The 12782-nt window shown below is 39.1% G+C and overlaps 1 protein-coding gene across 1 annotated transcript in view; it reads left to right on the forward strand.

Moving 5' to 3' along the window:
- Window positions 1–12782, forward strand: part of LOC143354857 (uncharacterized) — a 150890-nt gene that overhangs the window by 59092 nt on the left and 79016 nt on the right. The window contains exons 3-4 of the mRNA XM_076789233.1: window positions 9286–9395; window positions 12162–12346. Of these exons, the coding sequence (XP_076645348.1) occupies window positions 9286–9395; window positions 12162–12346 (295 nt within the window). The remainder of the gene's footprint in view (window positions 1–9285; window positions 9396–12161; window positions 12347–12782) is intronic.

The raw sequence follows: 12782 nt of genomic DNA on the forward strand, positions 1-12782 counted from the left end.
GTGAAGTACGTTAAAATTTCCTTCCGGTTAGTAAACAATATTTTGCGATCAAATGAAAATATTCATAATATTACTATTACTATAAATATTATTTGCATCTGCAGTTTGTAATCACTAGACTGTGGCAACACAAAATCATTTACAGAATTTGAATCCGTGATAATTATCAGGAGTCATTTTTTTTTAATGTTTCAGTGTATACGCAAAATTTCTTTAAAATGCACTTGAGAACGTTCGTGAGAAAAATTCATAAAAATGTCAGTATCCCTTTTTTCGTGCGAGCTAAACCCGAACCGAGCAGTGAGATTAAATATCGCTTTCCACCGGCTATTTGTATGCGGGCATTGCACAAAGCCGTCAAGATTCTTCTTTGTCCATGAATTGAACAGTCTCCCCGTAAAAATATATAGGATTAAACAGGCGACAGAATATTTGTCCGTAAATCTAATTCGCCGAGAAAAACTCATCCCCTTACTCGGGAGCGTTTTAGCGTAAAACCTTCCTGCAAAAAGCTCCGAGATAATACATATTACAAGACCTACGGTTAGCAGAAGCTATTGCGGCTGGGAATCCTTTTCTCCGAGTTTCAGATCTCTGAATTTAATTTCTCGAAAGCTTAAACGTTTGCTGCTCTCGAGCCCTTCCCAGTAAGAATACGGTGACGTGACGTGAATACTTCTCACCAGTATCGCGCGGAGACGCTCGTATATTACCGACTAGACTGCGGATGTTTACGCGAATTCCCGCTTCCGTGGACAAATTATGAAAATGGAAGTTCGCGGCATTTTATCTCCTCCGGACGTTGCAGCGACTTCGGAAAGTCTATTCGAAAAATTTCTCATATTTGTCTATCTGGAAATAGTGAATAATATGCAACAAAATCATAGACAAAATAGTTTATGGCAAAAATGGGCTTAACTTTACCTCGGGAAACCAGAAATTTTCAACTTACACACGCATAACTCCTGAACTAGTGATCTCCTAGGATTGACACTTGGACTTTCAGCATTTTCTCGCCAAAATCTACAGGATTAAATTAAAAAAAGTTAAAAATTTCTGGTTTCCCGAGGTGAAGTTTAACCCAAAAATGAGCAAATGCAGCTGAAAACAGTGGACTCGTGGCTTTGAGATGATTGAAATGAGGAACAAAATTGAAATAAGCAAGAATAAAATTCCGCGTGGCAGTGAACGTGTTGAAACATTGTGCCTATAAAAGACCGCGGCAAGACACGACGTTGATAGCGGTCGCGTGAATGGAAATTTCAATTTCCACATTCTAATCCGTGCACACGGGAAAAGTCTTTGGCGAACGATTTCCTTCTGTTCGGCCCGAAATAGGTTGCGCTTGTACTTCGCGATTACGTTTGAAAGTGAACGATGTTCCGGGGAACGCTCGCGGCACATGTTTTCCAGCTTCCAATCCCTTTTGCAGAAAGAATCGCGGCGTTTGTACGCGAAATCCGCCTGTAGAAATCGATATGCATGCTGCTCCGAGGTAAATTCATGAAGAGAACACAAGTGAGCCGGGAGCGGAAGCTCGGCGCTCAGGTAACTTTTAACGATACAGGTTGTAGACGCGTAGAATGCGGATGTTCGCGGAACGCAGTCCCAGAGACGCATCGATCGTGAAACGAAGCAACCGACAATTGAATTGCACAGGCTCAAAAGTTCGATCTCGATCTACGGTGGATCCAAAAAAGTATTTGAACATTTTCCTTTTCTAAAAATATTGTCAATATCTGAACCACCGTAAGTTCGTTGAAAAAAATAGTAAAATAATGGAATTTGGGCTCGTTTTAAAGCTCATTTCTTATCTGAGACAGCTAACTAGAATGAATTAAAAAGAATCCGCTGACAAACATTGCGCGTCATTCGAAAAATATGCTAAAAATTCCAGGTGACACGTAAGGTGGACAATCTACCGTGAAACCATTACTAATATAAATATACGCGTGCATAAATATTGCTTGATAAATATTCATACGGCAAAGCGCAATCCAATTATCTGAAAAATTCGATTATCATATTTGAAGGAAATCCGAAGCGCGCGTGAAAAATAATTAAAGAGCTCGTCGGAGTTCATGAATATTTTTATCTAATTTCAAGTTCTCAAAGAACGAACCTCGGCGAATGAAAAATAAATTCCGCGGGTAACGATATAAACTGGAAGAGGCCAGTGAATTAATGAGTAATATTTTTTATTTCCGGATCTAAATAAATTGCCGAGCGAGCCCTCCTTCAAAAACAAATTTATGTTGATTCCATGTACACTGCGGACTTTTAAACATTCGCTAAAAAAATATTACAGTAACGAGACTGATAACACGATTTTAAATTGTTTTGCATTTACGTGTCCAGCATTAAATGATTACTTTTCGACTGAAGCGTCTATTTTTGCAGTCCATTTTCGTCGAAGATATTTAAATTATTAAGAAATTTTTTCCATGACTCACAAAGTGTAACATAGGTTTGAAGATTGTCAGTTCGCGTATGGTTTTTCTAAGGAGGTCCAGTATTTCCTGTAAGGATAACACAGCATGCTTCTCGGCAACGATAGGCGACTGTATTTTATTAATCTGCTACTTTCCCTGATGGAAGTTCCTTCAGCTCTGAAAGCACTTAGTCGGTACGAAAATAAGTTTGGCTGAAACGGACGGCAGACTTCTGGATGAAGAGAGGTTGCGGCGAGCCGGATATTGGAAATATGATACTCTCTCATCGGAAAAGTTCGAAAGTGAATACTGCCTTCAGAGAACTTGCTCGCTTTCGTGGAAACATGTCGGGGAAATGCGAAATTGTGAAACGCGGCGAAGTCGAAACAGTGCGCACTCTCGGAGCCGTCGATGAGATATTTTAATGAGGCTAATCACCCGAGAAAACCGAACGGTTCAGGAAATTTTATGCTCCACAATCGACAACAGAGCTGGTTAATATACTATTCCGTACAGTAAACACAGTGTTTACTCTATATATGTCCCAAATGCCTAGCTCAAAAAAGTCGCAGAAATATCCACCCTGCCCTATAACAAAACTTCCTTATTTTTCAATATTTCCTATTTTCACTATTGTCTACGTTCGGCGTGGATCAAAAAATAGTATCTCCTGGCCGATATAAGTCCCTGGCTAGACCCGTGTTTTGGACATATATCGGGTAAACTCAATAACAATTATTCAGTTGCATCTTTATTTTTAATCTAAATTTTTTATCCTCTAAATTAGAGTTTCGTTAATTATCAGTGAGGTAAAGTAAATGCACAAAATTTGATGCGAATTATTTTCGACAGTAAAATAAATTTTAATTGTTTGTAATATTATCAAAATGGCTATAAAAAAGACACTGTCGTAATATCTTGTGTAAAAGGCAAAATGGCTCGTTTGTGCTAAATGAAACCTATAAACTAAACGGTGCGAACGATATTTTCAAATCCGGTATTATTTTTAGCCGACGCATGAAAAATCGAGGATATTGAAGCATGAAAGCGTAAAACTGACATGATCATAACTTTCAGCATTTCTATTTTAACTGCTGGCTTTTATCATTTTCCTTCTAAAAGAAGGTACGACCTATTTATTTGAACAAAAACGTTGTTCTGATATGATACATTAATTCATAACATTTATTTCAAACAATCATTAAATCAAGGCAATACTAAATATTGCCTATTCTGAAATTCTTTTAAACTTTTTGCTATGTTAAATTACACCTATGTACGCGTTTCTATCAGAAATGTATAAAATATACAGTCTAGTAACAAATGTGAACAATAAATCAATATACTCACATTTTATCTCTGGTTACCAACCTCAAATAGCGGGAGTTGGGTCCATTTTGACCCAAACGTTCTAACTAAATCCTATATTTTTAGCAGCCAATCCAAATTTTATCAACTATTTATATTAACTAAAAAGATCAATGACGATCTCAAGAAAGTGGGTTCAAAAATATATTTTAAAAATCGCTACCAAGAGTTAAGGAATAAACACGCGATAAATGACAATAATTTACTGTGTAATGAAAAATAAAGTGTACGAACAGTAAGAGAAATCTCGAACAGGTTCCAGTTTATAGAAAGTAGTTTTTAATCATCGAAAGAAGTAGACTTGCGGTGAATGGTGCAGGAGGAATAGAAGGAAACACGGTACACTTGATTCGCCGTATTGGAAGGACGAGAATAATGCGGGCGAGTTATGGGAATACAAAAGGGACTGTCGATGGACGTTTGCCAACGTCGGTTGGCGAAAGACGTGGATCGCAAGAATTAACGCGAGAAGATTTCCTATAATTCCCCGCGATTGTTCCATGACGGCACGTAATGCATGCAATCCGATGCTCTGGAACTGAAAACGACCGAGGTATTCATAAAAGGTTCGAATACGCTCCGTCAAGATTCGAGTGCACTCACAAGTCGTCCGCAGAATTTATGCACTCGTTGCGAACGCCGCCGCCGCGCGAAATACTGCGAAATAAAATCTTTAGTAACACTTAATTCAATTTCTTTCTGCAAATTGGATTGAGAAACTTGCGGCGAAATATACGAAAGCAAACGTTGTCAAACATTTCATAATTTCCAACAATAATTTCATGAATTCCTGACATTAAAGCACGGATTTTCGGCAATCTCTCGCAAAAATCTACAGGATTACGTTAAAAAAAAAAGTTAAAAATTTCTGGTTTCCCGAGGTGAAGTTTAAAATTTTTAATTTGCACTCAAACGTAGAATACAGAGGTCTATTTCATTTATACTGTATATTTTTATTCGTGTATTACTTGTTTGGCTCTCAGTGACTAGTTGTTGCTTCGTAATTATAATTTTTAAAAACACAGGCATTTTTACATTCTAAATTCCCCTCGCGAGCTTGAAAAGCACAAAATTAATCGAAATGTACCCGTGGTCCTATTTCGAGGTTATTCCACAAACTGTAGAACAAAATAGAAGGCAGGAAACAAAAGCTTAATATTCTAATGTTCATTTCCATCTCTGCAGACAGGATTAAAATTTCGCGGAGTCGTCAGGGACGCCACAGTGTCGTTCTAAGGTTAACTATGTTTATAAGTGGAACATAAATGGCGGGGGTAACAAGTGGGTAATCCTGACTGTTATATAGGTTTTTGGAAAGTTAGCAACAGTGTGTGGATGAGAGCAGAACACGAGTTTCATGCACGACCATCTCGCGAAAATAATTTGATCATTGCTGTACGTATACTAAAGCTGTTCGTGCAAATCACCTTTTCGATAACTTATTTTATTAAATTTCGAAGGCATTGATTTTGTCGAAATTGTTAAAGTTGTTGCTATTGTCACGAGGGCCAAACGAAACGAAAGCACGGCCGAGTTACCGATCAAAATGTTGAAGTCAATTCACCACGAAATCAAAAATCAACGTACCGTACGAAAATTGGAATAACGATGAGCACTTGCGAACGTGTAAAAGTTTCAATATGAAAGAGTCAGCGCCAATCAGTTTGCAAGCTCGGGTGTAAACAATAGGAGCATGCAATATCAGAACATTGTTCCAAAAAGTACGATACATCACACATTCGGGTCAACGTTGCCCAGCATTTGGATAACTGTGTCCCGGAAAAAAGCTCGTGTCATGAAGGGCGCCGCCATTGTCACGAACTACTGTCCAAGAAGCTCTGTTTCATATTCATTTCATTTCTTTGAGGACAAGCGCACCGTGTCGCAATGACAATATTGAACTTTTCAATGTTCGGCGAATTTATGGCAACTCCTGTGCTCGGTGTGCCGGAAAAAATTAATCACACAATTAGACTGAGACCATGAGAAGAATAAATTTTAGAATTTCTTAAAACTCTCTTGTGATTTAATATTAGGGGGGCCCTTATATAATCAATTATTTTGAAATATAAAACAAACTTTGCAGTAAATTCAAGTTTTTATTTCTTAATTTATTATATAATCTCCATCGTTATCAAGGACAGTTTGCCATCTTTCCTGCAAATTATCAATCCCCCTCTTATACAAATCCAGGGTTCGTCAAGCAAAAGATGACTGAACCAACGTTGACACTTGTTCACCTTCGATACATCTCCATAAACATCGCAAATTTTCTTTGTTGTTACCGTCGCATTAACCCTTTGCACTCGAAGCTATTTTAACATTTTGCACTCGAAGATATTTTAACTCTAAAATGATACACATTTCTTCCGACCCAGAATATCACCCTTCTACATATTTATTTTTTCACGTTATTCATACGAAAATGGTGCAATTTACTCTTACAATACTGAAGTGTTTAATAATGTAAAAAATATTTTCACTAATGATACAACAATTTTTAGTGGCGCCTTATAGTCGCCAATCGAGTGCTAAGGGTTAAATCCCGCTTGAAAATGAAAAAGTGTGCAATGACGAATATGATCCTCGGAAGCTACGGACGCCGCCATTTTATTACAAGGTTGTAAAAAAAATGATACTTTTTAGAATATTTTGAACACAGGCTGCTTTACCGAAAACTCTAAAAGAATACGTGTTTCCTCGTCAACGATTGGTACAGAACTAAAGGCAAAACAAATTCTTTGCAAATAATTGATTACTTATGGGTATCCCTTATACTTTGATGGGAACGCTTTTGTTCCCTAATTTTGGTCATACCACAATAATGTTGATGTGACCGTGCTTCAAAATTAGTGGAGTATCATTTGATGTGGCGTAAACGCAATCCAGACCATTCTAAACAACGATGCCGAACCTAAAGGGTTATCTTTATGTCAATCATTCAGCAGCGTCAAAGGATTTGAGTGGTGGAATAGTGCTCGGCGCGGACGTAGGCTTAGCAGTCATGCTCGCGACTAGGGGAGTCTGGCTCAAAGCTAAGTTCACGGCACTCCTGCAATTCCCGCGGGACTACACAGAAGGTGTACCGCGGGATTTTACGACCTCGGAGCTTCCACAGCTTGTCTGCCGGTACCCAGAATTTTCAGACATCTTAACTAGAATTGCGCAGCTACAAAGAGAATGCTATTTCCAAAATATGCAGTACCGAGTAGCCGAGTACACGAAATTCCGAAATCAATTTCGTATTTAATTCTACACGAAAGCTGTCATCAGTGAGATTCGCGGAAATTTAAGCGAACTTATGTTATGACTGGACTGCAGATATTTATTGTAAAATTTTTTCTAAGTCGAACACGTTCCGTGGCACGTTTTTATCGACTGCGGAATATCGGAAGGAAATTTAAAATTATTTGCATGTAAACACGTCTAAGCACATACCTAAACGTTTTACGGAGATAAGCGAGGATTTGCGGCAGATATCCGTGCAATCCATTTATCCTCCTTATCTGTCGTTTTCCGCTTGGTACCACGTTCTGGCAGCTCGTCAACGGTATTGTTCTCCTGAAACCGGTTTATCCGTTTGTCTACGAGCGCTCCTCGCATTCTTCGCTCATTCTGCAACCTCTTTACGTGACGTTTCCGACTAATCGGACGTGCAAATGTAATGACTTCGGATTGGAGAACCTCCAAAATGCAAATGACTAGACCGCGAGCCTCTGTGCAATAGAAACAAATCGATTGGAAGAACAGGAATTAAATAAAAATAAATTAGACAATTTTCGAAGGTATTAAATTGTACCGTAATACGTTTTAAAAATCATTAATGTTGTAATTTGTTAAAGCACCCTACAGCCGCTGATGCGACTATAAATAAACGCAATTAAAAAAGAATATACAGTAGAATTTTATCCAACTATATTTTCAAATTGATATACCTGTATAGTTATATGCTTTTGAAAATATGATGTTGTAAGAACGTGGTAGGAAATCATTTTTATTTCAGAATCTTTTTGTGTCTAAAAAGTTCGGGAATGAGTGAAAAGTAGTGCAGTTCGAATGTTTGCGGTTTAAATAATATCGTTTCCTTGCGAAAGTCGAGCGAAACCGAGGTACACGCTTTCTGGAACGTGTATTAAAGGAGGGATCAAGGTACCTGGAAAATCGCGAATCTCCAGATAAAATTCGTGGCGTTTATTTTATCGCACTTCTTTACAGAGAACGTAACCGCCGTATGGAAAGAGAAAACTCCGTAGAAATGTGTGTACAACCATAATACCGAAAGAAACATTTTTGCAAACGTTTGCGCTTTATGAAAAATTTTACGGCGTGTATGAGCTTCGACTCGGCTATTTCTGAAACAAAATTGTGCACACAGGGAACATTTGATATTCGCCAAATAACATTATTTGTAACAATTGCTAAAATGAGTTTCTCCTAATTCTGACATCAATATTTGAAAACGTTCCACACACGCCTAACTTTTGAACTAGTTATCTCCTAGGATCGATACTTGGATTTTTGGTATTTTCTTGCCAAAATCTACAGGAATATATCAACAAAAGTTAAAATTTTCTGGTTTCCTGAAGTAAAGTTTAACCCTCACCTTTTAACACTTTTAAAACTAAAATAGGAATTTAGATATCTCTTTGTATAATTTTGGGTTTTGTCAAAAAAGACAATTCTATTTAAGGTTTACCATAATTTTGAGAATTTAGTATAAGTCGAACAGAGAGAGATATTTCTCCTCGCTAAACAAAGTAATCCCCTTATTCTTGGAGTCTCCTATCAATTATCGATCACTTTCATCCCCTTTCTCCTCCGTCATTTTTATCATAATCTACACCTTCCATTTCGCGCAGAAGCGTTATTGATTATTACATCACCCATCAAGTTCTGAAATTTAATACCTGATATCGATCTCTGTCTTCTATATTTTGTTTAACTATGACCGACATCCACGACACACTATACATCCGACAGCGATTTAATGGTGTGTGTTCGTTCATCTTTCATACTCATTAACCTTCGAACACACATCTCTAAACACTATTACGTACTGAATTTAGATCAATATTTTAGGACAATTTTACACATAATTTAACACCTAAGTGCAACCTCAGAATAGTAAACTCTCTTTGGCACCATATAATTTATCTGAAATATCTTTTCGTATGACGAACAATCCATGAACAATTTATTCCGACATTGCTCTAATCTTGAAATACGCGAATCGTTTTACTGTTTTAAATTTTACAGGGTGACCTATAGGTCAGTGGACCATTTAAAATTCGAATTTGTATACAGAAAATGTGAATTTCTAAAAAACGATATATATGGTAAAATGAATGGTCTAATGCGTGTTGGACCAGCCTGTATCTACTTAATTTCGATTAAAGTTGATTCTCCACTGTTTAAAAATGTGAGAAAAAGTGGAACTACTGACCGATAATTTTGTTAATGGAAATGTCCTGATTTGATGTTGCAGGCGTGATTATATCGAGTAGCGGCAGTGCTGTGAGGGACCGGATCACGGGGGGGTCCACTTCCGCTCTAAGCTGTAAATGCATGAATCGCCACACACCCACGCAACAACAGGTTAGTTCTGTAATTGTTGCTCCAGTACTTCTCGTTAATTGCTTAGACGAGGCTGTCAGGTCTGCGCTAAATGCGCGAACTCGACAAATAAAATTCTGCCGTCGTTATTAAGGGTTGCAACGAGGTCAGAAGAAAAAGAAGACGTAATAAGACCGTTTCCAACTCTTTCTTATCCGAGGCCATCAAGATCGCAATAAACGTACAAACTCTACAGTTTATTTATTTCGTTCCGCAGTTATTGCGTCCCCTATAAGTTCATAAGATAATACGCCTAAATTCCCGGAGTCGGTAACGGTCGTTAATCAGGAGCTTACCAAAGTTCCGTGCCGCGTCGTATCACCATACTATTATTTCCTCGTTTTCTTTCCCCTCATTAACGTGCTTCTTCTATCATGCCCAAGAGGTCTCCTATTTCTCGGGGTATTCTTCATCGACCTGTTTATTTTTCCGAAGGAAAAGCGCGGACCGGGGAAAAGAAACGGTAACCGGGGGAACAGGAGGTCCGTACCGTCGTGAAAAGGATGAAATTCCCCATTCCCCGGGAGCAGATGGTAAAAAACGAGAACGGGCCTGAAACGCACAAAAGAAGAAATTTTTCCGTGCCGGTGGAATAAAGCGCGAGAGTCTCCCTTAATCAAATAAATTGTCCGTATCAAACCCCGTGGAACAACCGTTCCCGGACCCTTTCCCTTAGAAAACCCATTCCGATGTGATCCATTATTCTTATTCTTTCGTTGCGAACAGCGTTATTCGATTACGGCACGGCCTCCGACATTTTAATCGTGCTAGCGACAATGATAACACTGATTACTGATCGGAATGATCCACCTCTTTCTCATGATTTCCGACGAAACACGCATAACTTTTTCATTCCTCGCTTTAAAACTTTGATTTTTGGCATTCTCGCGTCAGGACGTACAGAATTATATATTGAAAAGTTAAAAATTTCTGGGTTGCTAAGCTGAAGTTTAACCGGAACCAATACTAATTACGGATCATGGCTGCTCGAACAAAAACCCCGTTTCCTTCGTTCGCTATAACGACCGTATAGTCGACGCGCCAGCCATAAATCCCCGTACCGGTTGCCACGGCAGAGTAATCTCGCGGTTCTGAAAGCCAAAGGAAAGGAAAAAACGCATTATAGATTCTATTCAAACGCGCGTCGCACAGTCGGAAAGAGCAATGCTTTCTATTTTATTTCCCCCGGACGAACGAACGACATTCTATATGCGTACGCAATTGCGCCAGCCATGACACGGGAAATGACTTGCCGCGATATAAGGAGTTTCAGGGTGGAAGTTGAAGAGCGCGTGACGCCATTTGTACGATGCAATTTTTAAGACAAAGCGGCAGTACGGTCCTGGGTTCCAGAAAATGGTTACAACGGTTAGGATTGCTAGTCCAAGGTCTGAGCTCAGTGAAATACGCTCCTATACTTTTATTGACAAGTGTCAATATCGCTTGCCGATGCCGAGCACACTCGGAATACGCCAATCTATCGAAATCGAGCATAAAAAAGTGGACGTTCCATTTTAAAAAACAAAGGTGACCTCTATATCTTCTCTACGCCTCCAATTGCAAAAATATCATTTGTACCCTTCTGTAAGTAACATTTTCTCGTATTGTTTGAAATAACCAAGATATTCGAGTGGACGGAGCTCGTGGTACACACTGTATGTCCAAAATACGGGTCTTGCCAGTGACATAGATCGGAGAGGAGATATTCTTCGGCAGGATAGCGAAGCTCTAGAGGTCTCGGTTCATGACCCCGTCACGGGGTATACCCCCCGCGGTGGAGATAAATCTGGGACTTTTATCGGCTAGGCATTTGAGACATACAGTCCCGGACGAAATGATAGCACATGTGTGCTATCTTTAACACGTTGAATGCCACGTCAAAAATATGTGGGTGACGGAATTATTTGTGCAGGTTTTAAAATGTTAATATTGGGCTATACTACTTGAATTTTTTGAGAAGTTAGAACAATTGGATCGCTACATAAAGTGAAAAAATTTTTTACAAAAATTGCAATTGGTCGAAAGTGCAGAGAAACTACTAAAAGTTGTATTTTGCAACTTTTTTATGTGGACTTACATTGAAAATTTAGAAAGTACGATTTGTAGATCTGCACGAATTATACATGTTCTGAGAATTTCATCAAAATCAGTCAACGTTGCAATGAGCTGCAGAAGTTCCAAAATGATCACATAAGGGCGAAATTCCCTGAGAAGGTCAAAATTCTGCGACTTTCGCCCTTAAGTTTTCATCGATAAATGTTTGTAGCTCAGTGCAATGTTAACCGATTTAGATGAAATATTCAGAATATGTATAATTGATAGAGATGCACAAAACGTACTTTTTAAATTTTTAATATAAGTCCGCATGAAAAAGTTGCAAAATACAACTTTTAGTACTTTCTCTGTAACTTCGACCAATTACCATTTTAATCAAACATTTTTCTCACGTTATGTAGTGATCCAATTGTTCTAACTTCTCAAAAAAAAAAAAAGAAATCAAGTAGTACAGTCCAATATTGACAAAGTTATGCGATTTTTAAGAGCGTACGAATACTTATGGGACTGACTGTATATGGAATGAACAGTGTACTTGAAAATCGCGAGAAAGAATTGGATCATTCCCATCGCCGATGAGACTTTCGCGTTGGACTGCATCAAAATCCATCGGAATCGTTTTCCGGTGATCGAGATGCGTCAGCGTATGCACCGGATAAGAAAAACATGCACGGTCGCTCCGTTCTGTTTCAGGGGGCTTACGTAAACTACGAGGCAACCGATTTCGACCTAACCCGCAAATCAGAGAAGGGGGACCATCTGTGGGGCAGATTCAAGCTGCATGCAGATACGCTGACACCCTCGCGCGACCAGTCGCACCTGCACACACCGACGTCCATCAATCATCTGAATAACAGCAGCTGCAACGGCACCGAGACGTAAGTGTGCGATCGATTATTGGTGTTACGCAGATGGTGATCGTGGATCGAGCCCCGGATTCTCCTCCGGCTGAGACAACAAGCTCGATCATCGTGCCCGGTAAATATTGTTCGCATCTCCGTGTTTTCGTTTACCATAGACAATGCCAGCCAGCCCGGTTAAGTCCAGGGACGAGGAACCGCACTTTCGATTATACGTATCCCATATACCTAACTACTGGTCTTCCGTGTGGCATACTTCCCGCACGCCGACTATGAATTATTCACCGGATATTGCGGCGTAAAGATCCCGGTCCCGTCTTCATGTTTATCGTGTAAAGTGAATTATTCATTTCTTTATTTCGCCAACGATTCTTAGGGTTTTACCTGTCGTCGATCGATCTTTCGGATAGCAATCTGAGCATGCTCTTACGGAGTTTAATCCTTCGCACTCGAA

The sequence above is a fragment of the Halictus rubicundus genome, chromosome 6 (genome assembly GCF_050948215.1).
Source record: "Halictus rubicundus isolate RS-2024b chromosome 6, iyHalRubi1_principal, whole genome shotgun sequence".
NCBI lineage: Eukaryota > Metazoa > Arthropoda > Insecta > Hymenoptera > Halictidae > Halictus > Halictus rubicundus.